Source organism: Ictalurus punctatus, chromosome 11, assembly GCF_001660625.3.
Source record: "Ictalurus punctatus breed USDA103 chromosome 11, Coco_2.0, whole genome shotgun sequence".
NCBI lineage: Eukaryota > Metazoa > Chordata > Actinopteri > Siluriformes > Ictaluridae > Ictalurus > Ictalurus punctatus.
This window is the reverse complement of record NC_030426.2, coordinates 17,627,672-17,655,209: the sequence shown is the minus strand read 5'-3', so window position 1 is coordinate 17,655,209 and position 27,538 is coordinate 17,627,672. Positions and strand designations below refer to the sequence as shown.

General features: G+C 38.8%; 1 protein-coding gene across 7 annotated transcripts in view; it reads left to right on the top strand.

Moving 5' to 3' along the window:
- Positions 1-27,538, top strand: part of evi5b (ecotropic viral integration site 5b) — a 65,752-nt gene that overhangs the window by 27,166 nt on the left and 11,048 nt on the right. For 5 of the 7 annotated variants that reach the window (XM_017479867.3, XM_017479869.3, XM_017479866.3 and 2 more), the window contains 16 exons: positions 5,434-5,623; positions 6,605-6,829; positions 9,168-9,242; positions 9,467-9,592; positions 10,522-10,665; positions 10,902-10,991; positions 14,604-14,701; positions 14,801-14,861; positions 15,512-15,565; positions 16,638-16,670; positions 17,315-17,467; positions 18,089-18,220; positions 18,348-18,488; positions 18,687-18,845; positions 21,175-21,321; positions 21,656-21,751. In XM_017479867.3, coding sequence (XP_017335356.1) covers positions 5,434-5,623; positions 6,605-6,829; positions 9,168-9,242; positions 9,467-9,592; positions 10,522-10,665; positions 10,902-10,991; positions 14,604-14,701; positions 14,801-14,861; positions 15,512-15,565; positions 16,638-16,670; positions 17,315-17,467; positions 18,089-18,220; positions 18,348-18,488; positions 18,687-18,845; positions 21,175-21,321; positions 21,656-21,751 — 1,924 coding nt within the window. Of the gene's footprint in view, positions 1-112; positions 278-471; positions 562-5,433; positions 5,624-6,604; positions 6,830-9,167; positions 9,243-9,466; positions 9,593-10,521; positions 10,666-10,901; positions 10,992-14,603; positions 14,702-14,800; positions 14,862-15,511; positions 15,566-16,637; positions 16,671-17,314; positions 17,468-18,088; positions 18,221-18,347; positions 18,489-18,686; positions 18,846-21,174; positions 21,322-21,655; positions 21,752-27,538 lie in introns of those variants that run through there. The other 2 variants (XM_017479872.3, XM_017479871.3) reach the window with 2 other exon arrangements.

Here is a 27,538-nt window from a genome sequence, read left to right as displayed (position 1 = left end):
AGGGCACTAGCTCTGGAGAGCTAAAACATGAAAAACAAAGAAAGACTTTACATATTGGACATGGATATGGGGTGCACAGAGATGCACATATACATACACACACATGCGCACACACACACCTGTGATCAACGCGCTGCTCTTCTGCCCCACAGGTTGAAGGTCTTTTCACTTTTAGATAAGAGAGAGAGAGATTGAATTAAGAGAGATAGACACTGATGCACCTTTTCTCTTGGCATTAAAAGCAACGGTACAGCGGCATGAGAATCTAAAGGACCTGGTGAGAACCTGAATAACTCCAAATATTATGTTAATACAAGTTTCATAGATAACCCATGAAATTACCTGGCTGTTTGACTGATTGATGATATTTAGTGTCAATATACAGTGAAGTAATTGGTTCATTTTCTCACGAAATGTCTACGATATATTATAACAGTCGAACTTGTTTTTTTTTTTTTTTTTTTTACACAGTGCTGTTTTACCATGATGACATGATCGCGCTATCAAAATGGCACTGAGACACGACAGCCACTACACTGATATCGACAATCCAGTACAAGGGTTTGTTTGTGTTTTTGTGTAATTGCAGTACTGGCTACATGGAACATACACTGCCGTGGATCATACACTGACTTGATACGATGTGGTCACGTAATAATTATTTTATTTTTTTTTTAAGCCATGGTCAAACAAAATCCTGGATATCAGTCGATTATTATCTGTTCTTTTTGCCTTATTTGTTTGGTGTCTGCTTCCTTTCTACTTGGACAAATCATTCTTTCCTGCTGATAAAACACAACGTATTTGTGTTAAGATAGATCTTTAGCCAATTGGTTTTGACTCTCAGTGAAAACACACATTTTACTTTGTTTAACCAGAGGTGAATCATTTGTAGAGACAAGTCACATTTAATGCACTCTGGACTCGCTGAAACGGTCAGAAATGCAAATTTATTGTAACAAACTAGAAGTATATCTCTGATCATAGATGCTACTGTCAAATAAGTGAAATGTCCACTGGGTTTCTTATTTCATCTTATATATTTCTATTGGATGCTGTCAGCTTTAAAGCCGGGTTTAATATAAAACGCAGTCTGATTAAAATTTTTTATTTTTTTTGCACCTCTGACTTGACGATTACATGACAATTTCATGTATTTGGCTATACTGTATCAACAGAGAGGGCTTTTCAAATTGGAAGACTGTTAACTGATTGGCTAAACGTGACAAAGTAGATTGTATCACACAGCAACCGTCATGCAGCAGAGCTCTTCATAGAAATGAACAGCATTCAGAAGTAGCTGTTGCAGATTCCAGATGTGTTGTAGTTTAGCTAGTAGGAGAAATAGCTGAAGTGTGCTGGCTGTCAGCATTTAAAACCTACCAATTTCTTCTTGTGCAACAAACATATACATATTTATGCCTCCGTCACTACGTGGTGTTTTCGGTGTTGTCCGTGTGTATGTCTGAGATTCTTGTTAGTGCGATATCTCAATAAAGTGTGGCTGAATATTTAAAGGATTTATATGGAATTATTAAAGTAACCAACTGATTTTGGAATCGATCTAATCAGGGTCAAAGTCACAGCAAGGTCCAGTTCCTGTGCTATGTATATTTTATGGGTATATAAGGCATACAAATGAGTAATAAGAAGGACTAGACTTTTTGAGTGCGGAGGAATCCCCATTGACGCCACTGGCGTATCGAGTTCGACTTGTTGGTATTTTAAGGAATTTTACAGGAGAATGAAATATAAGTCCAAATGCTGCTACTTATAGCAAAGTATAAGTGGATTAAAAGTACTACGATAAACTGCTACTCTGGTGAAATCTCATTTAAACAGTATTCAGGCTAAAATAAGCCTAAATGGGAAAAAATATATGGCTTTTTGCTGGCTTATCGTTATGAAAGTGTGCGTTCTGTCATCCATCAAATATGCATTCCAAAATGTATATTTATGCCCTTGGATTTTTATAATACTGTGTGTATGTATTTTTATGAATATTTGTTTTTTTCCTCATTGTCCTGATAAAGCACATTGCTTTCAGCAGTTAGTCTGATTTAGACCTTTTACATAGTTTTTAGTTCACATTTACATCCATTTTAAGTTTACCGATTGAGTCCGATCAACCCCAGTCGGAGTACTTTTAGTGGCTTTCATAGGCCAGCTGTTATTGCTAAATAAATGCAGCCAAATGCATTTATTAAGATAAAACAGACACATGAATTGTTTTGAGTGTAGGCTTCAATAACTTGACGTTAGCTTTAATGTGCATGTTTAATTTGTCGTCTGTTGTTTTTGCGAAGGAATAAAACATTGAACACGGTTAGATCATTAATATCTTAACTCGGATGTTACATATGACTGTTATTGTAGTGCAATATGCAACAGCCTGTCAAAGACTAGCATGAGCTCAGTCTATGAGATCACTGCAATACTCCCAACGTGCAATGGTTCCTTCAGTTCTGTCGCCCTCAGTGCCTCTCATCAAATCTGTAACCAGACTCACAGTGCTAGCTGGCCCCCGCTTTTTTTTCCAAGATCAGATTTCAATGGTGTGTGTGTGTGTGTGTGTGTGTGTGTGTGTGTGTGTGTGTGTGTGTGTGTGTGTGTGCTCTCTGAACCTGTGGGGACTGAGCTAATTCAGCTGCATGCGGATAGCCTGCGTGTTTATAAGGTCAGCCTGCTGCCTGCCTGTGTGGCCTTTTAAACATCAGTTCTTTTAAATGATCTGCAATTTAAGCTTCAGCTGTTTCAGTTCAGTTTTTGTTATTTGCATGCAAGTCATGCAAGCCAGACCTGTATTGTCTTCTGTATTGTTTCCTGTATTGTTTCATCAATATACGTGGTTAAGAACCACATGCTTTTACAGAAAGAGGCTGTTTGACTGACGTGGCTGACAGTGTTCCAGCAGGACAATGCCTAGATTTATAAAGACATGGTTTGGCAATGTTGGTGTGGAAGAACATATGTGAACTGCACAGATCGCGCCAGGCCTTCTTGTCCAACATCAGCGCCCAAACTCACTAATGCTCTTGTGGGTGAATGAGCACAAATCCCCACAGCCACGCTCCAAAATCTAGTGGAAAGCCTTCCCAGAAGAGTTGAGTTTATTATAAAAGCAACGGGAGGACTAGCTCCATATTAATTCCCATGTTTTTGCAAAGGGACGTTCAGCAAGCATGTTTGGTTGTGATGTTCATGTGTCCACATTCAGTGCCCTCTACTAATATTGGCACCCTTGGTAAATATGAGCAAAGAAGGCTGTGAAAAATTGTCTTTATTGTTTAACTTTTTCATCTTTTGTTCAAAGAATTCACAAAAATACTCTGCTCTCATGGATATCAAACTATTGCAAACACAACATATGTTTATCAAAAAGAAATCTTTGGTAAATATAGGTGTGCAATAATTATTGGCATCCTTTAAGTCAATACTTTGTGCTACCTCACTTCGCCAAGGAAACAGCTCTGAGTTTTCTCCTACAATTCATGATGAGGTTAGAGAATACATGGCAAGGGATCTGAGACCATTCGTCGATACAGAATCTCTCCAGATCCTTCAAATTCACCCCACGGATTTTCATTTCAAGTCAGGGGACTGGGATGGCCATGGCTGGACCTTCATTTTGTGGTCAGTAAACCATATTTACCAAGGGTGCCAATATTAGTGGATAGCACTGTACATTTGGCTATATAGTGTATATCTTATTTCTAAAAGCTCATTACATCAGTTGTTCAGAGCTTTGTTTTCCTGCTGAAAACTGGTGCACAGACATGTGGAATGCAAATCAGACTGCAGCCTTGAACAGGGTGTGGCAAATGTTCAGAGCTTCTGAGGCCAAGACTCCTTTTTTTTTATCTTATAAATTGTTAATGTTATCAGTGTTATGTCTCTGTCTCATATCTGCCTTTTTGTATCTATTTATTGCAAGACGCTTGGGGCCTGTTAGATGTATTGTCCATTCATATTCACATTTCCCTGCACTAGCCTGTTCTATAGTTGATAGGAGTACAAGAGTGTGTTTGCAATTTTACCAGCATGGTATGTGGCTTTGGGAATTGTGAACTTGGACCTAGCTATAAATACTGTTTACCTGCAGTTTTGAGTGATTGTAAGCTGGCTCACCCCAGGTTGTCAAACAAGCTCTATTTTCAAACATTCAGCTGTTTATATCTGAAATATTAATGTATATACACTCATGACGTAGTACTCGATCATGTCTAATGGGCTGTAATGTCATGTTCAGGGGTATACTGGTGTTCATAAGTGCAAATATTTGTGTCAGTTCGTAAAAGGAGATATTCAGCTATGAATAAAAAATATTATAGCCCCAGCATGAAATGTGCTTGTCCCAGGTGCCTGGGCTATAAAATTCTTTTTCACCTCTCCCTAAAGTAAACTCTTATTCTCTTCCTGCAAATGAGAGTTGAAATGACATATTATAAAGATGCATGCAAGTACCACGTCAACTGATCTAATTTTGACTAATTTCTTCATCACGTATTTCTTTTTCAAAGCAACAAAGTAGTGCTGGTTTTCAAAAGGCATTAATGTCGAGTAAATGCACTTTGAAAGAACTAGAATTGTATCAGCTCATGTTTTGTCTGTCAGTTGTTTGTATATTTTTTTTTCAAAAGGTCAGAATAGTGATTCTCTGGAGAAAACTCGCGGAAGTCAGTGCCAAGTTTTTCAGTAAAAACACGAGCATAAAAAATAACCAGAAAAATAAAGGAACTGTATATAAATGCTTGATTTTGCTGTGGTTTTTTTCCCCAAAATTTGCAATGCAACTCGCAGAGGTTTTGTGTGTGGTTTTTAAATTATTAATGATTATTATTTTTTCTAAACATGGAAAACTACTTAAATTGGCAAAATTGCAGATGCACAAAATTTTTTTCCCCAGTGATGTTTGTTGGTAAATGAGACCTTTTAGCTGGAAGAGGGCTTTGGCTGAATGCACGATGTGATGACATCATATGGATCAAATCTGCAGAAAATCTGTGGTAATTGTACAAAAAATTGCAAGCTCCTCCGAATAAATGCGGCATGTGCTTGATTTTGCGTTAATTTCTGCAATCGCAAAATCATGAAATCCCTGAAGGACTGATTAACTGCTACTTCAGTGGAGTGATCATTTATGGTACAAATGAGCTCCTTCCAAATTTTGCAATTGTTTAGATGATTCTTTGTTTTCTGAAAAACATTTTTTTGCCAGCAAAGCAGACTTCAGTCTGCTAAATGAAAGCCACTGAACATGTAGGGGGTTCATCATGTTCACTACAGCTAGATAGCTCCTGCAGTCTTGCTTGTCGTTTATGTCCCTGTTATCATGTTGGGAAATCAATTACTCAACAGACAAGGAAACGCGATTGCACTTTTCTGCAGAAGAAGCCTGATGTTTTCCCTTCATGCTGGTGCTTTGTTCTGCAGGTTGTTGGAGACGGACAGTAAATCCCTGCGCTCGGTGAACGGCTCTCGGAGGAACAGCGGCTCCTCGCTGGTGTCCAGCTCCTCTGCCTCTTCCAACCTCTCGCACCTGGAGGAGGACACGTGGATCTTATGGGGGCGCATCGTCAACGAGTGGGAGGAGGTGCGCAAGAAAAAGGAGAAACAGCTGAAGGTAAAACCTCAAAAAGCCCAAATATAGTACATTACTAACTAAATTTTAAGAATCAGTGTACATCAACAAAATGTTTTTGTGCCACATATTAAATTAGTGGTAATACTTACCTTATTTCTTTGGCTTAATTTTGTAAAGATTCTTGTAAAAAGTCTTGTAAAATGCTTTGCATAAACCCAGCACAGTTGAATGTGTATGTTCTCATCAATGTTCGTTTGTGTGTCTGCACCTATATGTGTGTGTGTGTGTGTGTGTGTGTGTGTGCGTGCGCGTGCCTGAAAGTGCATGAAAGTGCATTATCATGAAAGAGACACAGTGCTCTTGGCAAAAAGCAGTATGCAGATGCACTTCCACAATTATTATTAATGAGTGTAAAACATGCATTCATACCGGGAGCGTTTTTAAATTTAATAACCAAGTTTCATGTATCATCTGAATCACGTCTCCAACTTGAGACAAGTTTACTGCTTGTTGCCATGGTTTCAGTTGTTCTGCCTAGCTAACGAAATGGTTTTCTTTCTCACGTGCATCTTTTTTCACAATGGGGATTGTTGTATGTCATCAATTTATTGAGCAACCCTAAATAAAGCAGATATACGATCAAAGCAGCTAGTATTTACTAACAAAATAAAATAGTTTATTGTAATTAAGTGTTCACATGGCAAGTTAAGCTAACTGTGCAATTGGTTACATCCTGGTAATGCACGAACATCAAAATCACCCAAGATCCTTACCGCGTTAAAGATGTTTCTCCAAGCATCAGTTTTTATTTTGCATATAGATATATATAAAGCAATAAACTGCAACATCAGTTTCTCCTGCAGCTTGAGTAGGAATTGATGTTTGAAACCAGGAATTGCGTCCCACAGTTTTTCACTGGCTCGGGTTGTCGTTTCTCATTTACATAAACTTTATCATGTGCAATCTTCACTAGTTATAGCCACAGTGTCATAGATGTCTTTTCGTCGCACCTCTGTACAGGAACTGGTCAGGAAGGGCATCCCGCATCACTTCCGGGCGATAGTGTGGCAGCTTCTCTGTAGTGCCCAGAATCTACCCATAAAGGACCAATACTCAGAGCTGCTGAAGATGACGTCACCCTGCGAGAAGCTGATCCGCAGAGACATCGCCCGCACATACCCCGAGCACGAGTTCTTCAAAGAAAAGGACAGCCTGGGCCAGGAGGTGCTCTTTAACGTCATGAAGGTACACTCTCTTCGACTCTTCTGATTTTTGATTACAGTTCACCGATTCAGACCTTCATTGCTGTAGTCCCAGCTGCTTCTTGCTGTCACTCTTGGCAACAGATGTCGATCATTATACCAGAATTAGCCAAATAACGACATGTAAATGAGGTTGCTGTCAACGGAAAGTGTAGCGATCTCACAAGACATCAGTATAATGTAATGCCATTGTAACTGCACTAGCAATGAAACCCCCGTGACCCCAGCAAGCAGATGTCCCTTAACTTATCGCAGAAATCATGGAATACAGCACCAACAAACAAATTGCTAAACACATCACAGATATTTCAATATAAACATATTTAATGTGTTCTGTGATCGTAAATAATGTCCAAAACCACACCTGAGCATATCCTGGTCCTGTAATACAAGCTTTAAAGTTTGTAGAGGTATTCATTAGACAGGCAGACTTAGTGTTTCTTGTTGATCTGTATTTCCACCCCTATACTACTCCACCTGCTTTTCCAAACCAGTTTGGCTCCTTAACAATAACAGGAACCTAATGCCTGGGAAAAATGCTGGACCCGTGGACATGATGGTTCTTGACCTATTTAGCTAAAGAGTCCTTATTAGAGCTAATGCTGCATTTTAGCAAGCTCAAAGAATGACTCTTCTTACAGACCACACAACTCCTGTTGTCATCATCTTTTCTTTGTTTTGTTGACTGAAGCGATGCTGTCTGCTGACAGTGTCTTGCTTAGTTCCTGTCTTAATTTCCCGTCTATTCCAGCTGATTCAGGATAAACACACTTTCAGTTCTTGACTCCTCGCACTGCAATTGTTGAATAAACCTGTGGCGTTTATTCAAGAAAAAAAGTCCATCCAAGGGCGAGTTTCAGTAACGCTGATTTTCTTTGTACTTTGTGTCCTGGATTGTTTCCTTTCAAGACATCACACGAAACGACTACGTTTCACTAATTGTTTGTGTACCTTTGAAATAAATAAGCTATTTAAATGTGTTAACATAATATATTGTGTATAAGAAAAAATCATTGATTTACAGCAGTTATACAATTTGAAAGCGATCTGTTAAGGTTCACCTTAGGGAGTCTTTTTTTTATTATTATTTTATTATTTTTTTATGTAAGGGATCATCCATGGCTATATATGACATGGAGGCAGAGGACCGTGGTTACCTCTGCAGAGTGCATTAAAATCGTGTAATGCACACGTAGCTGTGGATTATCCCGTGTTTTTACTTGCCAGCAAGTTAAAGTTATCATTGATGTTTGCAGTACAAAAGTTGACAGAAAGGATAAAAATAACAGTTAAAATTTGGTAGCTATTTTATATACTAGAATTCTGCCTACTCTAAATCATACACAGAGATAAAGTAGTGCAATAAGATTACATTTATTCGAATGACTTCAAATAGTTATTGTTAGAGAGAGAGAAATGTGATGTGTGCGAGTGTGAATTACCTGCGTCTGTGCCGCATCTCTGCTAATAATGAAGCTATGAGTTCACCTACTTCAGAAATAATGCTAATTCCTTGCGTCATTTCTCGTTACATTTCTCATTTAACGTTATCTCCAGTTCGTCAACTTCATCTTGTTCCTCGGCCCATTTCTCAAAATTTCCATATTCACCGCGTAAGTTCAATGACGACACGCAAAATCATCTATTTATCCAAGTAAGGTAATTAGGTAATGTTTTCAGTAGCTGTCTCACTCGATGTGCGACTGTAACTGTACATTACTATGGTTACAGTTGTTTATAGGCAGCACATTCATTTGGAACGGTCATTAAACTAACTGGGACTACCTGTGCATTCATGGGTTTGAACACACACCTCCCAGCCAATCAGAATCGAGTATTCAGACAGAACTTTTCCCCCGATCTAACTAGATTTTCATGAATGCCACATTTTTCATATAAATGCTTGTGCAAACGATTTATGAATGAATTTGTTCGTATCCAGTTTGATAAATAAGGCCCATTGTGTGTAAAATTACAAGTGACCATGAGAACATTGTAATTTGTAAAAACACGCTCTGTATATTGCGAGTGAGATTTCTCATTTAGTTAACAAACACAATGACATTTTCTGTTATTTGATTAGGATATTCTGTCTAATAATTTGATTCTGATGCTAACGTATATTTGGCTTTTAATTTACTGCACAGTTTAGGTGATTGTGCAGATGTACGTGCCAAGCATAATGAAGTTGCGCAGTCTTTCCTCTTAAAATTCTTGAGTCAGAGACTCTCTTTTTTTATTTTTATTTTTTTAAAAAGCTGTTAAGAGTGAATTGCTGTATGACTTACACCCTCATTTGGGCTCACTTCCTGTTGTTGCAGGCCTACTCACTGGTGGACAGGGAAGTGGGATACTGCCAGGGGAGTGCGTTCATCGTCGGCTTGCTGCTCATGCAGGTGACCACAATTGTACAACTGTATATAATAAACTAAGAGTTAATGTCTGGATTAAACTATGTAAGTTAACCTGTTCAGCTGGTGTGTCTTGTACGTTGACCTTTTCTGTAAATTTATCCAAACACACAGATTTGATGACGTACAGGGTGTTGTATAATCTAGAGACAGTTTTATAATAACTGCTGTTTTAAGGGGATTTTGTGTTTTGTTTTTTTTTATGTTAGATGCCAGAAGAGGAGGCATTCTGTGTGTTTGTAAAGCTCATGCAGGATTACCGTCTGAGGGAACTGTTCAAACCCAGCATGGCGGAATTGGGTCTCTGCATGTACCAGTTTGAATATATGATTCAGGTAAGTACTGAAAGCATCTTATGTCCTCTACAGATTCCATACAAAGACACATCTGTGTTTGGTGCTAATGTTCAGAAACTCCTAAGAGCTAGATTTAGTAGTGTCAGGGGAGGAGCTGCAGGGTGTTGGAGTAGAAATAGGCAGATAGACTATAATTTGAGTCTATAGAGAGCTAGATTTTATGATCATTATGCCAAGTAGACCCAAACAGAACGTGGAGCCAAAACAGGTGTTTCATTTGAATTTACATCGTTCTGAATAAGTATTCAGCCTCGAGGAATGCCTAGAGGAAGACAGTGAGCGTGTAAGGAGAACAATAATCAGAGAAGCAGCCAAGAGGCCACCTCAGAAGAAGCTTGAGGGGAGCCACAGCTCAGATATAACAAGCTGTTTACTGGACATCCATAGCATGGAAATTTTTTTACAAAGTATGGTGTTGGTAGCATGATTGTGTGGGGATGCTTTTCATCAGCATGGGACTGGGAAACTGGTCAAGGTTGAGTGTAAGATGGATGGAGCGAAATACAAGGCAATCCAAGAACATTCAGTATACTAGGGACTGGGGCAGAGCTTCACCGTCTAAAAGGACAATGACCCTAAGCATACTGCCAAAGCTATGATACAGTGGTTTCAAATCAAGAAACTCATTGTATTCTGGTGGGCCAGTCAAAGCTCAGACTTCAGTCTGATTGAGAATCTGTGGCAAATGGTGTATAGGTGTTGCATGTAGGAGTATAGTTTTAATATCTTCACCAAATACTCTGTACACTTCTACAAATACAGCTGGTCTGCAGCAGCACTTTCTCTGTAGAACAAAATGTTGCTACAGTTACATATAAGCATTTCCATGAGAGCGAGAGAGAGAAAGGGAAATGATTGCTCTGCTTTCTCTTCTCGCACTGACTCTCATCTTCTTTCCCTCCCATCAGGAGCAGCTGCCTGAGCTGCACATTCATTTCCAGGCCCAGAGTTTCCACACCTCCATGTACGCGTCATCCTGGTTCCTCACCATCTTTCTCACCTCCTTTCCTCTCCCCGTCGCTACAAGGATTTTCGATATATTTATGTGTGAGGTGAGGAAATCTGTTCGCATGGTACAGGCTGGTTTTAAAGATGAATATATAATATAAATAATTTAATATACATTATTAATATTCCAGTGCTCCTCCATACCTACTTTTTCTTTTTTTTTCTTTTGCATGTTAATTGAACGGGCTGTTGAAATATTAGCAAAGTGTGCCCCCTGTTGGGTGGAAGGGTGTATTGCAGACACTTTATTGAAGATTTTCCTCTCCTCATGTGGTGGTAGGGTTTGGAGATAGTGTTCCGTGTCGGTCTGGCCATCCTTCAGATGAATCAAGCAGAGCTCATCCAGTTGGACATGGAGGGCATGTTACAGGTTTGATGCACTTGGTTTATTTTTAACTTTTTGTTATTGTACATTTAGTCCCCTGTTTAGTATGATCCCAAATTACATGCGCTAGTTTAAGGAGATAAGTTGTGGACACAAAAGTGGGCTTGTTGTGAGTGATTTAGAAAGAACAATTGTGTGCTTTTTTTTTTCTTTTTTTTTTTTTTCTTAATAGCTGTGGTAAGTCTCCGGGAAGGGTCAAAGGGAAATTAGAGTAATTGTAATTGCAGCATTGATTAAACGCTGTGAAATGCACATCACAAACTGTTCAAAATACAATATGAACTGAAAGTATATGAGCACATTTCCACTCATAAGATACAGTGAATGAAAACCTTTTTATTGTGTATATGTATGTGTATATATTTGAGATGCACCGATACTAAATTTCTCAGCCGATACCGATAACCGATTATTCAGAGTGATATCGGAAGAAACCGATACTGATAGTTCTGCCTTTTATGCCTTCTTATAAATTAATAATAATTAATTTAAAAGAATTCTGAAAGAAATGCAAATAAAAACTTTATTCTCTCCATTTCAACAAGTTGTTTCACAGTAACTGGATCTCAAACAGAAAACAACGAAGCTCCTGCTTAACTGCTGCTCACTTCTGGTGTAAAATGTTAGAAGTGCAGAGGTTATAGAGATTACAGACTGCAGTTTTGTCATCATTCCACACGAGACATCTTTACACACAGTACAAAATCAATGTGTTTTCCCGCCCTCTTTTGACTGACAGGATATAATCGGCTTTGATCATCGGATGTTTGTAAACTATCAGCCGATAGCCCATAGCGGGAAAAATAGCCTTTATCGACCAATACATCGGTGCATCTCTAGTGTGTGTGTGTGTGTGTGTGTGTGTGTGTGTGTATGTATATATATATATATATGTATATGTGTGTGTGTGTATATGTGTGTGTATGTGTATATGTATGTATGTGTGTGTGTGTGTGTGTGTGTGTATGTGTGTGTGTGTGTGTGTATATGTATGTATATATATATATATATATACATACACATACATTTACATATATACATATGTATGTGTGTATGTATGTGTATATATATATATGTGTGTGTATATATGTATGTGTGTGTGTGTGTGTGTGTGTATGCTGTCGGAATCAGAGGTGCACAAGGGCAATGAAAGTCTAACATGGAACTAACTTTTCCGAGGTAATAATGTCATCACTTTAGGACATTTTGATCGTTTTGAGATATTGAGGCATAATCTTCATAAACCTTGTCAAGTAAATGTTATAATTACATCTTTATCCGGCCGAAACCAACTTGAGCAAAGTTAATACATGCTTTCCAGATGTATTAATTTGCACATTACTAAAACTAAAAGTCCCTTTGTTTATTCAAACAACAATGCAGGTGCTAAATTAATCTGTTTGCATGGACATTTTGCATGGATATTTTTCCCTTTTAGATAGAAACACCCCAAATGGCATATTCATTAAGTCAAATACTCAAAATCTAAATTATTTTCTCGGCTTTGAAAGATGCAACCTGTAAAAGGATTGTAAAACCTGTTAGTCAGCTCATGTTACTTGGTGTTAGCTAGTTTGCATGTGCTTGCAAAGGCACGTGTTACATTTCATCATCTTGGTCACAGACATTTGCTCAAGGCAAGGGTGAAGGCTTGATTTTGATGTTGGTGGGGACAGAAAAGCAGTCCGCCAAGACGTGCCTATTCAAAGCTTTCATTTCAAACACACATGGATGAACCATACAGAACTAACATTTGTCATAATACTGAATCTCACTACTAACATATCACCATGTCGTTGTTCAACCACACATGTGACCCTGCCTGTCCACATGCCTCACTTCCTGCTCTGTCGGAGGTTCACTACTAACATATCACCATGTCGTTGTTCAACCACACATGTGACCCTGCCTGTCCACATGCCTCACTTCCTGCTCTGTCGGAGGTTCACTACTAACATATCACTATGTCATTGTTCAACCACACCTGTGACCCTGCCTGTTCACATGCCTCACTTCCTGCTCTGTCGGAGGTTCACTACTAACATATCACTATGTCGTTGTTCAACCACACCTGTGACCCTGCCTGTCCACATGCCTCACTTCCTGCTCTGTCGGAGGTTCACTACTAACATATCACTGTCGTTGTTCAACCACACCTGTGACCCTGCCTGTCCACATGCCTCACTTCCTGCTCTGTCGGAGGTACTACCTGGCAGGACTGTTTGTCACCTGATATGACAAAATAACACATTGATTCATGCCACATGAACATTGAGGAAAAACATTTATGGCTTAATTAAGTATTATTATTATTACAATTATTGTTGACTTTACACATTAGAAATTGAGAAAATATTTTAAGTGATTTACACTTTGACTTGTTGTAAAGTAGCTCCTAATGTGTGCGTGTGTTTGGCAGTTAGGCTAATTTGATGAGATGCTGAGTCAGAATGGTGAGCATTAGGAGCTAGTTTACAAGTCAAAGTATACACACACACACACACACACACACACACACACACACACACACACACACACACACACACACACACACACAAACTAACGTTTAGGCTTGCCACTCATCCCGATAATACAGGATTGTCACACATTGAAAAAAATGTATTGTCCCTGAATCAGTGCGAGACACGATTGATTTGTCCTGTATTTTTGTGCACAGAACAGAGTTGTTGATATAAGGATGGTGTCTTCCTCACAGACCGGTAGCCTGCATGATGCACATCTAGTTGACGGATCTTTGGCACTAAATACGACCGGATGTACAGTTGCAATCAGAATTATTTAACCCCCAATGCAAATCAGGTTTATTGTCAAAATTTATAGGCTTTCAGCCGTTTGCAATGAACAAATCAAACTAAAACAATTGAAATAGTGAAACACTTCAATGCTTCAAGTGGTTTCCCCAGATTCAACTGAAAATGCAACTTATAATGACTTCTCAATGATTTGAGTAATTTTGATTACAACTGTAACTACAGCCTCTCACACGTTAGTAAGAAATGGCAAAGCCAATCCTGTTAGTGACGTGGGTTAGGAACGCGGGACTCGTAGTAGAGAACAAGGCCTGTTTAACTGTTTGTGTACCACAAATTGTCCTGCTGTCTGTCTTGGCCAGGAGGCTCTTGTAAAAGACATTCTTAATGTCAATGAGACTTTTCCTGGTTGCGTAACATTTTTAAAATAAAAAGCACAAGACACCGACGGACAACAGTGGTTATATATAAATGTATTTTAATTGTTTGATCAAAATTATTGCTAGATAAAATTCAGTAGTCACTGGATATTGGTAGGGACATGTCCATAGCGTCCCTACTAAATTCAATGCTCCTGGCTCAGGCTAGCCGTAGATAGCCATAATATATATATTTTTTGCACTTTCACCATTCTTGTTTTATTCTGTGTCCCTGCAGTAATTTGTCTGTAAAAGTATAATTGTGTAAATGTAAAAAAAAAAAAAAAAAAAAAAGTGAATATATAAATGTTTCTTGCTTTATCTGTAGTGAAATGTTTAGTTTTGCTTATAGAAAGTAAAATAAAAAAAGCTAAAAGCTGCACACTTCCACTTCTGTTGTCCTCTAGTACTTTCAGAAAGTCATCCCTCATCAATTGGACAGCGGACCAGACAAAGTGATCCAGGTCGCCTATCAAGTCAAGTACAATGCCAAGAAGATGAAAAAGTGATTGTTCTTTCAGTGAAATATAATCTGAATCTGATTTCTCTGAGAGTAGCTGTGATTCGGTGGTTTTTTGAGAGTGGGTATTTTGTATGTTTGTAGGTTAGAGAAGGAGTACACTACTATAAAAACCAAGGAAATGGAGGAACAGGTGGAGATAAAGGTGAGACTACCTTGATCTTGTGAAGTATATTTCTGATATACATGCTATTTTTCTGATGTGTTGATTCTGATAAATAATGATGCATAAGATTCATAAAACATAATGCTTTTACATATATTGTATAGCTTCATGTATAACTATGGCTCTTTTTTCCCCCCTTGATTATGTCTAAAATGTTTCCATCAGTGTTTTGTGCAACTTTACAACAAAATAAAATCGCAAAAAAAAAAAAAAAATTTTTAGAACAGTAACCATACTGATAAATAAATATTTAATATGTAGAAAATTGTGATAGAAAATGATTAAAAAAATAAATAAATGACACCAGGCTGGAAAATGATACATTCAGCCTATTGGGAAAGCATAAGGTCCAGTGTGCTGCCGAGTTCTGTGTTTTGGTTCCCTAGAGACAAATTATTCAATTAGGCCCCCCCCCCCCCCCCCCTTCTTCAACCCAAACACGAAATCTGCTTGTCCCAGGCACCCGAGTTACTGATATTTCCACCCCTGTTACATCCCTGTCAAGTACTCATTCCAGTCTCTCCATGACTGTCTAAAACCACAAACTGCAATACTACATACTCTAGACCCCGTATTACATATTTTAGACTATGGTTGGACTCGTACCAACCATTCTTCTCTTTTTGCAGAGACTTCGGACCGAGAACAGGCTGCTGAAGCAGAGGATTGACACTCTGGAGAAAGTGAGTCACAGCTGTATGCTTAATGAAAAGGGTCGAACCAACCTCTGTCCATCAAATCATTTTTACATCTGTCAATTACAGTATATAGTCATGATTACTATCATCATCGATCCCTAATCGATCATGATCGATTCCTACATGACCTCATCTCTCACTGATGACTCATGAGTCATGCTGACCATCACATGAGCTCACGTGTACTAACTTGGCTGTGTACCTGCGAATAACCGTAGCTGCTGACTGATTTAGAGTTATCAGTGCAGATAAGTTAATGTGGATAGCAGTGAAAGATTTGTTATATGGGGCTTTTGGTATATGGTAATTGTGCTACGTGGAACAGGTAAGACTCCTCTGTCTGTATCACTAACTGTACGGCTGCACAGGAAACCTGGCGGGTTGTGTACAAACTAGTCTATGACATGGTCCGTGAATACAGCATGCACTCACACTGTTGCATGCTGGATCGTTGACTGCTCCACACGTGTATTCTGCCACGCATGGTGAAAGTGGCGACGAATCGTTCATGCTGGACCATGAGTAAAAAAGGAAATGCATAGCGCCTCAACTCCCCTTCCGTTCCTCCGAAAGTCCTGCATGAGATGCTTGTTAACCCGAGTACTGACCAAAACTACACAAAGGATGCCCCCAAACCTAATTTAATCGCTTGGATAGATTAAGCAGTCATAAAAGAGCATGGCACTCACTAGTATTCACTGCTTCTTGCTGCTTCTTTTCTGCTTGCACTGTTTTCAGCCTCACACTTTTTATTGTTTGCTGTAGGACCACGGTTTTGGGTTCGTCACCACTATCATGCTTTCACACCCATATCGCTACATCCACACTGTTGTTTTTCTATCCCGCCTTACTCGGGCTGTTTGAAACAGGCTCTAGTATCTCCCATAGATTTGCTTTGTTATATTTATTTCATAAAACTTGCGGGATGGAAAAAGAACAGTTTTCTGTGTAAAAGTACTTTTTTTTTTCTTTTTTTTTTTCTTTTTTTTTTTTTTTACCTGTTGTAATATCTTTTGGTCTTTCTCTATGCCTTTCTTTATGGATTTTCTCTTTGTAGGAAAGTGCTTCCTTGGCAGATAGATTGATCCAGGTATAATCTACACTCTTCTCACCACTGCCACTCTTCTCTCCTTTCTGACTTCTGTTTTTTAAACTGAAAATTTTCAGCCTTAATTTTTTTTATTATTATTATTATTATTTTATTTTTTTTAAAACCATTTCCACTTACTTGGACAACTGATGGGATCTGAGCGTTTGAGTCATTTGTAGAATTCTGCATGAGCTAAAATGAAAGTTAGACACAAATGAAACTATTGCATGACTTCCCAACATCCCAGTCAGTTGACGAGTCCAAGTAACGGGAAAGATAAGTTAAGCAGACCTCTTAGCATACCCTGTCCTCTATAGCTCTTCTGGCTTTGCATGTTTGAGTTTACAATAAACGTCAATTATATTAACCAAATGATACCTGCTTATATCTTGACAATTCAGAAAGAAAAGGATTGCTGGTTTGGTGGCTGATAAAGCCAGCTTACTTGCCATACGTTTTGCGAAAAAAATTTTTTTAATAAATAAATAATTAATACATGAAATCAAATTGAGATAAATCACTTATGCAAAGGTTGCTAACAGCATGATGATACTTCAGAGTTCCATATCTGGCTTAATTTAATAACCTCCCTACCGCTCCATACTTGGTTCACCTCGTCTGTTGTCCCTGATCGGTTGCGTCAGGGTCAAGTGACCCGAGCCCAGGAGGCCGAGGAGAATTACCTGGTCAAGCGGGAGCTGGCCACGGTGAAACAGCAGAGCGAGGAGGTCAGCACACAGCTCGAGCAGGCCCAAAGCACCATCAGAGAACTCCAACAGCAGCTGCAGCCCTCTGCGGTAAGGACAGTGCACAGACAGCGCCCCCTCCTGGATTGGAGGACTGCATCTGAACCTGCTGTTCACAGAAAAGCGAGGATACACTATGTGGAAATCATTCAGAGCTCATTTTTAACATGCTGTTGCATGTTACACAGCCTTATCTAGCAACTCAGTCTGGCATTGCCAGATGTAGGGATTAGGAGATTTTATTTGAGCATACCTGCTCTGCTACTGGCACCGTTAGCATACTTGGTTATGCTAAGCAGCGTCATGAATATGTATGAGCTGACAGATAACACTGCTGGCGTGAGCTGTCAGGATAAAGATCATGCATGTTTGCAGAATTATATCTCATCATTTATTTACATAACACAGTCTTACGTGGTGTTGTTGAAGTGCTGTTTTCCATCACATTGTTTATTTATTACTCGGGAATGGGTGTAAAGTACTGATCTTTTCTGCAGTTGAGGCACAAGGAATTAGAGTCTCAGTTCCTGAGCGATGTTTTTCTTGCAGCTGAATGCGGTAGTGGATATGGTTGTGTTGGTTATTGTTATACCGTCATGCAACTGTGTGTTCAGCATTGCGAAAGTGAAAATCTCTCATATAGCCCTGGGCTTTTTCTCTCTGTGCCTGTAGAAGGGGAACCCGCGCTACTCTGAAGAGACCCTCCTGCAGTTGGAGAGAGAGCTGGTCCAGGCTCGACTCAAAGAGGCCGAGTCTCAGTGCGCCCTCAAAGAGATGCAGGACAAAATCCTTGACATGGAGAAGGTTTGTTCATTTCCCAGACCACAAAGCTAGTTCATTGCTCTTCATGCCAAGACAAGCTACATACTCTTTCCCGAAGCAAGTTTATTGATGCAACTGTTTTTAATTCAACGGTATTTGCGTGCTACAGAGGAACATGTCACTGCCAGATGAGAGTAACGTGGTGCGTCTTCAGGAGGAGCTGATTGCTGTAAAGATAAGGGAGGCCGAGGCTCTGACAGGCCTCAAGGAGCTGAGACAGCAAGTCAGAGATCTGGAGGAGCATTGGCAGGTATATACACACACGCACACACACACCTACTTCCAGGTACTTTAATTTTCCACCTCAGCCAAGCCGATGTGATGTTTAAGGATTTCTTTGGTTACATGTTTTCTGTCATGATTTTGCAATGTGCAAATTTGAAATTTAGTGGAAATTGATTTATGTTATGTGGAGAAATCCTGTTTGACAGAGTGGTTTGCTCTGCAGAAGCACTTGGCACGGACAGCTGGCCGCTGGAAGGACAGTCCACGGAAAAACTCGGCAAATGAACTCCAGGATGAGCTAATGAGCGTGAGACTTCGAGAGGCAGAGGCCCAAGCTGAGCTCCGTGAGACCAGGCAGAGACTGCTGGAACTGGAGACACAGGTGTCTCTCTCTCTCTCTCTCGCTCTCTCTCTCTCTCTCTCTCTCTCTCGCTCTCTCTCTCTCTCTCTCTCTCTCTCTGTAGTTATCTTAAAATCCATTCATGCAGGCATTGTCATTCCTCTCATTAGAGAGAGATGTAATTTTAGGTATGAAATGTAATCCCTCCAGTGTAGGACAGTGTATACATTATAACAGTCTATGTGCCCGACTAGCTCAGTACAACATGCTCAGTACAACATGAGACTCTTAATCTCAGGATCGTGGGTTTGAGCCCCACACTGGGCCCCAAACCCAGCCACTGGGGTAGCACAAGCTCTAGTGCACTCTCAGTGCCGGGCCCAAGCCTTGATGGGAAAAAAAAGGTGTAAAACCTGTTCCAAATCAAATATGCTGGATCATAAACCAGATTTCCATAATGACTGTCGTGAGTGCAGACTTGGAAAATATTACGTCTCTCATGAAGAGTGTCTCGTGTGGAAAGTGACTCAGTACCGTGGGTAGACTAGGCAGGTAGCAGAGTGAAGTGATATGTAATGAAATGGCAATCAGATTGAATATCTCCTGACATTTTGTCTCGTATTAAACCAGAATAATTTTGTCATATAATTATTGAGGCCTCGGACTTGATTTGTGTGTTATAAGGGTTACAGCAAACATCTTTGTGTGGATTGAATTTTTTCAGGAAAAGGCCTTAGAAGCTTAATTACATGGCCACTAGAGGGCGAGAGAGGTCAAGCTTAATCTGAAAAGACCACACCAATTCTTCAGTCTACTCGTTAGCCACTGTATCTGTAGCAGCTTTTCACTTACCTTAGGCAAGAATTTCCCTTATACTAAGAAAAGAAAGTCTATCATGGCAATCTAATGGCTCCTGTTTGGGCTGTAGGTGCACATTTATGTGAAATGTATATATTTGTCAAGCACTTTTATAAATTCTTCAGTCAAAGACATTAATAAATGAATAAATTAATCTCTAGATCTATATAAGTCGTCCTTTTGCAGGTGTGACTCCTGTAGAATTTGTAGTTCTGCATTATGTTCTGCCTGATTATGCATGGACACCAGAAAATCTTAAAGGAAAATGAATAAGTAACTGGAATAGCTTTTTTATCGTCTTGCTCCAGTTCAGGAAACTTGACTAACAGTATATAAGGATAGCTTTAAGGAGACTTTCTCTTATGTCTGCCTCATCCTAAAACATTTGTTAGGATATTGGGTGTCATTTTTGCATTTGGTTTATATGATCACCTTTATAAAAGCCCCAACTGCTGCCCTTACACTTCCGCTGTAAGTGTGTTTTTGAGGTTTCTGTTCTTCCTTAAGTAACATCCTGACATCATGACCATGCTGATCATTATTATGCTACAGATGCAGTATAGTAGAGATGAGGTTTAAAAAGCACTGAAATTTTATGTTTTAACAGTGGTAATTGAATCACTTTGATACAAGATCAATTGGGTTTTCATTCTTTTTAATGATAGCCATAATATATAATATATTATTATATTAGATTTTACTATTGGCTCTGAAAATGATTTGGTAGTCACTTTGATGTTCTAAAAAAGATGAAAATTTTAATGGTTTATCCAGGAATGAATAATATTATAATATATTTGTAATACTGGGCATTTGTTGTGATTAATATTAAGTGAAATTTACCATTTGTCTTGACTAATCCTAGTTGTAGTAGATTCCGTATTTCTGTCTATTTCTGTTATAAAATATGTAGTCATGACTGTATGTGGTGATTCAAGTTTTCCTCTCGCAGGAGGAGCTGCCATTTGTTTTTCTGCGTCTCTCTCTGTTTAGGCGTTGATGTTACCTGGTTGCCAGTCGAGATAGCTTTGCAGAAACTAAAACGACTTAGACACGTCAGGATTATTGAAGACTCAGTCAGAATGCTTTTTTAGAAAGAAACTAAATTTTTTCCGCCCAAATAAACGTTGTATTCCTGGCAGTGTAGTTAAAAAATAGTAATGAATAGGGAAAAATCAATAACAAAAATAGTTAATACCTAAATAAACAACAATTTAGTTTTACATTGAAATCTCTTCAGAAAGACCTCAGGATGAGCTGTGAAAATGCAGTTCTAGGGCATTGTCGTCATTCAGTACTGCACTGTGTTCTTAGTACTTACTCCATCATGGTCAGAAGCTTAATATTTGAACTGATGACCTGCATCTAAACACCATCTTCAAACCTTCTATCTTTGTAGTTCCCTTTTTTCAGCTTTTAGATCCCCTCTTCATGAAGTATAACCGAATGGGGAAAGCACAAGGGACACGTCAAAGTCTACATTGACATTTTTTGTGTTTTTGTTTACCTACAGAATCAAATCCATAGCAACCAGTTGCGGCGAGCTGAGCAAGAGACGCGCAGTTTGCATGATCGTTTGCAGATTTTGAGCACACAGAATAAAATGCTCCACTCGGAGCTGCAGGAGTCCAAACGCAAGCAGGCAGAGATTGAGTGTAAGGTAAGGACAACACCCTTCAGCTTTGATCCTTCACACCATCTGAGAGATTGTGAAAATCTTGTAGTGTGATAAAGGAGAAAAAAAAAGCTAAACATATTGAGTCTTGGGGGTATTTTCTGCAGCACTCGAAACTAGTCATCAGAACTTTGTATCTGCACATTTAGCAAAAGTCATGCTATTTCATCATTTATGTTCGCGATCTTATCCACGGTCACAATCAGTAAATCCAGTCATGTAACGAGGAACTAGTGGGTTCTGTTTTCACCTTCTGTAGAAGAAAGATAATCTCCCTCCCTCTCTCATCTCTCTCTCTTTTTCTCTCTGTTTCTGTCAGAATAAAGAGGAGGTGATGGCAGTGAGATTAAGAGAGGCCGATAACATGGCTGCCATGGCTGAACTCCAGCAGCAGATCTCTGAATTGGAGATTCAGGTAAAACCTAGAGTTGCAACTCCCATCATTGTGCTGTTACAGGAAACTAATCAGTGACAGGGTGGTCTGACGCAGGCTGACACAAAGCCTGAGTTGCTTTTAACACCCTGAAGTGCTTTTTTCCTCTTGTACCACAGCAGTTTTTCATTGATTCAAATCTTAAGTTTATTAATGAATGATTTGAACCCTTTATTGTTCCATTTAATGATGTCGAATGTCCATGAGACAAGTTAGTTCCAGTTATCACTTTACCTTCATCATTCGTTCCATCTTTTTTTTCCTCTCTTATGAAATTACAAAGTAAAAAAACAAAACAATAAAAAACAAACCAAGAACATTGCGTGTCGTTTTACAGCGAAAGAGGAAAGTGCAAAGTCCTCTGTCCTCTGTTCCCATGGTGGAAAACTTACTGTTACTGAGCCTCCTTTCATGAATGCTAAATAAACATTTCCTTACAGAAACCTTCAACATAACAATGATTGATGTATCACAGACAGCATATAAATATAAACCTGTGATTTGAAGATCAGAGGACACTATTGTTAGGGCTTCTGATATAGAAAAGCACCTTCTGACCAATCAGAATTGAGAATTCAGTAGCACTGTGGCATAGATATCCACGTTTCACTCTTTATGGATTAGACAATGGTAGGGGAGAGATGGCAAAACTGTACTGCTTGTCTTCTCTAAATGCACATATTACTGTCACGTCATTACATGCATATACAGTGAAGTATAACAAGGAGGGCGGGGACAGTGGAATTTCCCCATATTTGCTTCAGATATTTTTGTGTGTGTGTGTGGGAGGGGCTAGCAGTTTCTGCCATATAGGTAAAAAAAAAAAAAAAAAAGCGTATAAAGTGTTTTTCTAATATTTTTTTCCTGAATTCTGTGCACTTGTGTACACTTATTTTACACTAACTGTTAGCATAGTATTCAGTTTGCTAGCTTGTAGGAAACCATGGATGCAGCCTGCTGTATTTATGTAACCCCTGTTATAATTATGCAGAATTGTGCTTTAGCAGGTTAAGAGTAGCAATAGGTGACAAATATTGAGACAGAAAAGACACCCACACAGTTGACCAACACAATGTTGCGAGCATGCGGCTTTACCGTTAAAGTTGTAACGCTTTTGGTTTCACGATACAGGGGAAACTTGCATATGATTAAAAAGACAAACACGTGCATATGTGGGAAATCATTATGAAGTCTGTGATTTAAATCATCGTTGTAGTTTACCTCAAATGAAAGAACGTTACAAATGTGCTGTTCTCCCCTACGTCGCTATTTATAACAGTTTCATGATTGTACGTTTACTCAGTTATTTTTAAAATGTTACTTGAGCTTCAAACCAGGGCCGTGAGAAAATTGCTTTTGAAAAGGGTTTTTTTTTTTTTTTCTTCCTTTTTCTTTTCTTCCAGTGGATTATGTCCCCTCAGTTTTGTTGTCCACAATATGACAATGCTGGTTAACATTTGAGCAAAGTTTCAATATTATATATATGGCTTTTGGTTTAGGAGATTTACATGCTGTGGTCTATATTATCTGTGTTAACTAAATGGTCACAAACTACTGATGGGTCATGAAATGAATTTTATTGTTGTAGTGAGACTATAGTATGGTTATAGTAAAATAGTAATAAAATAATAGCAATCTGAATTAAGTCACTTATAAAGAGCTCGTGTAAGCATCTGTTCTGAATTGTGAGATCGCTGCTGCTGGGTTTTTATAAAGGACCGCAAGACTTTCTGATTTTTTACACTCAATCTCTTCTGCCATTATGATTTGGCAAGTATCATTATTAGTCAAGAATGTGATGAGAGTGAGTGACGGGGTGAGGTTTTTTTTTCCTTCAGAGTCCCTACAGTTGTCACAGCAGACAAATTTGTGTTTTTGCAAGTGTATGTTTGTATGATTTAAGGACCTTACATGTGTATGTTTGCTCCGAAGCAGGTTTTGCTGAACGCTTACTACTATCCTGTTTCAGAACATGAGCTGTGGCTCTGTGGTTTTGGTTAGCCACAATTTTATGCACTCACAGTTGTGGGGGTAGGCCTATGGTTTACCAAATCTGGTAAATCTACTAACAAGCCTGGCACTGTGTGCGTGTGTGTGTGTATGTATGTGTGGCTTTAATGTAGGAGAGAGAGGGAGAACAGGAGAGCGAGGGTGTTCTTTGAGACTTCACTGTATGGTTAAACTACATTATATGTGCAACAGGTTCATGTGGTATGTGGTGCTGAGAAGAGATCAAACATTTATGGTTATTAAGTGTCCATTTATGAGATTTATCATTTCAGTGTATCATTTCACTGACATACCTAACAAACCTAACCCAACATGTTATTTATGGCTTATAGCCACAACACTCATTCCACTCAGTCTCTTACCATTTCACCCACATTTAGGCCACATATACCACCACTGGAAAAGTACTACAGACTGATATCTTTTCAAGTTGTTTGTGCATAGTTTAAATGAGTCACCTCAGGTAGCTTTCACTCTGTCTGGAAAGATTTGCTTCAGACTGGGCCTACAGGTCTGTCTGACACCAGTACACCAACTCAACATGTGACAGGTAGTTGAGGTCTAGAAAATTATTCATGCAGTATGCAAACGACTGTCTGCTTCCACTGGTTTGGTTTAATTTGAGTATTATTCTCCCCAAAGTCTTTTTTTAAAAAGAGGGTTAGGGTTTCCTGGGCAGTATTCGGCAATGTCTACTAGAAGCAGTGTCATGTGCTTGCATGTCACTTTAGCACATGTGTCACTCTGCTGCCTGAAAATGACACTATTTTTTATTTTTTTTTGCACCTCTCTTGCTGTAGGGTAGAGTTTTTGCTATTGCATGGCCGTTCTGAGACCACAGCTCAGCTATCTTCATTACCATATGCGAAACCACTTCCTATCAGGCTCAGATACTCACTGAGCTGGAATCAAAGCTGACTTTGTACTTTGCTGTTTTGCATGCACATGTTTAAACATAAGACAGAGATTTAACAGCACACTGTGGATTAAATGTAGAGGTAGAAAAGCTTGACAGACAGGGAGTGGGAGTGTTTAAAAAGAACTGTTGCATACACACATTCTTGCAATAAATGGTACGCAGTCTGTAGCTTATTGGGATGGCCCTTAAAGGTGTTGCGTGTTTCTATGACAGCAAAGGAGCTTCACAGCAACAGTACATTACACTGGGTTTTCCCCATATCTAAATAAGCTTATCAAAAAGTACCATGGCTGGTGCCAGGTAAAGCAAGATTAAAGTCTTTCTCAGAAAGATATAGATTTTTTATGTAGCAACTGGCTAGTCACTAGACAGGAAATAAGCAAATAAAAAAGTGGGATACACCAGTCAAACCACACATGTATCATTAGCAGAGACTGTAAATCTGTTCTGTTTTGATGTATCTATTAAAACATTAGCAAAATGTTATATGTTCTGTATGAACAAAGAATCCCTTTTAGTTTGCCTTAGCTATCCATCTTCCTGAGTAACAACACCTCATCCTTGTGTCTTATTAAACAGCAACTCTCTAGAGTAGGAGTTCTCAAACTTTTATAGCCAGGGACCACATTAACTGTAATGAAATAAAGCTGTACTGAGGGTCTGTGGACTTTGATTTAATGTTATGTAAATGTTTGCAGTGATATTCTGGATATTTATTTGTGCTAAGGAGCTTTCTATTCCTGAATTTTTCACTGACCGAACAGGTTAAGCCTAATTTGACATTATTTATGGGTGGAATTGTTTTTGAGTTGTTGAGGTCTGGATTAAACTCATTTGATTCAAGGGACCAGTCAAACAAGCTCATAACTGTAAAAAGTCAATAATAAATATAATAATTTGATAATGGTGGGTTGAGAGTGCCACCACTGTAACAATTTTTTTTTTTTAAATCACAGACCTCACCGCACCCTACTGTGAGAACCACTGTTTTAGAGAGTTTATCATTTGACCAAATCTTGCATACATTATCAGATTAATAAGCAGGGGGTTTTTTTCCTTCCACATTTGGTAGTCATTCTGCCTCTGCAAAACTACAAAGTTTTTATATATAAATAAGATAAATGTGTATTTATTATTCTTTAAGAAAAAAATGATACTGCTCCAGACCAGCCATGGAAACCAAAGCAAAAACCAAAGATTGTTCATAATGAGGTAGACTGAGATATCTAATGAGAAGGATGTGACAGGAGAACAAACATACAGTCAGGTGTTCGGATAAAACTACATTATGGCAATTATGATCCAAGGCCAGTGCACTGGATTATCGTTGGCCAGGTCAAGGTAAAAATAAATATGCTTACAGCTTCAGTCTTGAAGCTTGCAACAGTTTCTATTTCTAACTAAGTAGGCAGCTTGCTGTGTTGGGCATACTTCTTAAACTTCATTTTAATTTAAGAATTTAATTGGGATTAAGGGTATTTCTCTTGAGCTCAGTGGAGGCTCTCTAGTGGTCTTAGGATAGGAATTTTCACAATCTCAGGGCTTAATTTAACTGCTGAGCTACTTTTCATAGTAAAATCTTTATAAAGAGTCATGGGAACAAAGTTCCCATTGGTTTATTAATAAGTAACTGTTTATACCAGGTCTTAGAAATAATTCTGGTTCAACCCTTCAGTTTGGCATGATTATAGAAATACAGTTCCCTCCAAAAGTATTGGAACAGCAAGGACAGTTCTTTTGTTTTTGCTGTACACTGAAGACATTTATGTTTGAGATCAAAAGATTAAAATGAGACGACAGATCAGAATTTCAGCTTTCATTTCCTGCTTTTTACATCTAGATGTGGTAAACAATAGAATGTTGCATTGTTCTTGGCAGACCACCCAATTTTTAGGTGAGCGAAAGTACAAGAACAGAGTTTTGAAGTAATTTAAAGCAAGTAACACAATATTTAGTTGCATATCCCTTGCTTGCAATAACTGCATCAAGTGGGTGAACCCCCTGAAGTCACAAAGCTTTTGCGTTCTTCTTTTGTGATTATATTCCAGCCTAGTACCACAGCTTCTTTCAGTTGTTTGTTTGTTGTTGAACGGTTTCTTCCTAAAGTCTCCTCTTCAGTAGGGGAAATCCTGCTCAGTTGGGTTAAGATCTTGGCCATTCTAAACCCTTCCACTTTTTCCTCCTGATGAAGTCCTTTGTTGAGTTGGCTGTGTGTTTCGGATCATTGTCTTGCTGCTTCATGAAGATCTTCCCAATTAGATTGGATGCTTTTATCTGTAAATTGGCAGACCGAATGTTCCTGTAATCTTCTGAATTCACTCTGCTGCTACCATCATGAGTTGCATCATCAATAAAGATTAGTGAGCCTTTTGCAGAAGCAGACATGCAAGCCCAAGCCATGACACTACCTTTACCATACTTGCCCGATGATCTTGTATATTTTGGATCATGAGCAGATCCTTTCTTTCTCCACAATTTGACCTTTCTATCACTTTGGTAGAGGTTAATCTTAGTTCCAGAACTTTTGTGTCTTGTCTCTTTTCTTTGTGAATTCCAATCTGTCTTTCTGATTCTTACTGCTGATGAGTGGTTTGCATCTTGTGGTAGGCCTCTAGAGTTCTATTCTCCAAGTCTTTTTCAAACTGTGGGTTGTGATATTTTCACCCAGAGCTCAAACCAAGAGTAGACATTCAGAGTTGTTAATTGTTAAAACAATCAATCTAACAGGGTACACCTGGGCAACAAGAAACACCAGTCAGTCACATGTTCCAGTATTTTTGCTGAGGTGAGACACTAAAAAGTATTACTGTTCTCATCCCTAAGTTGATTCTTTTACAGTA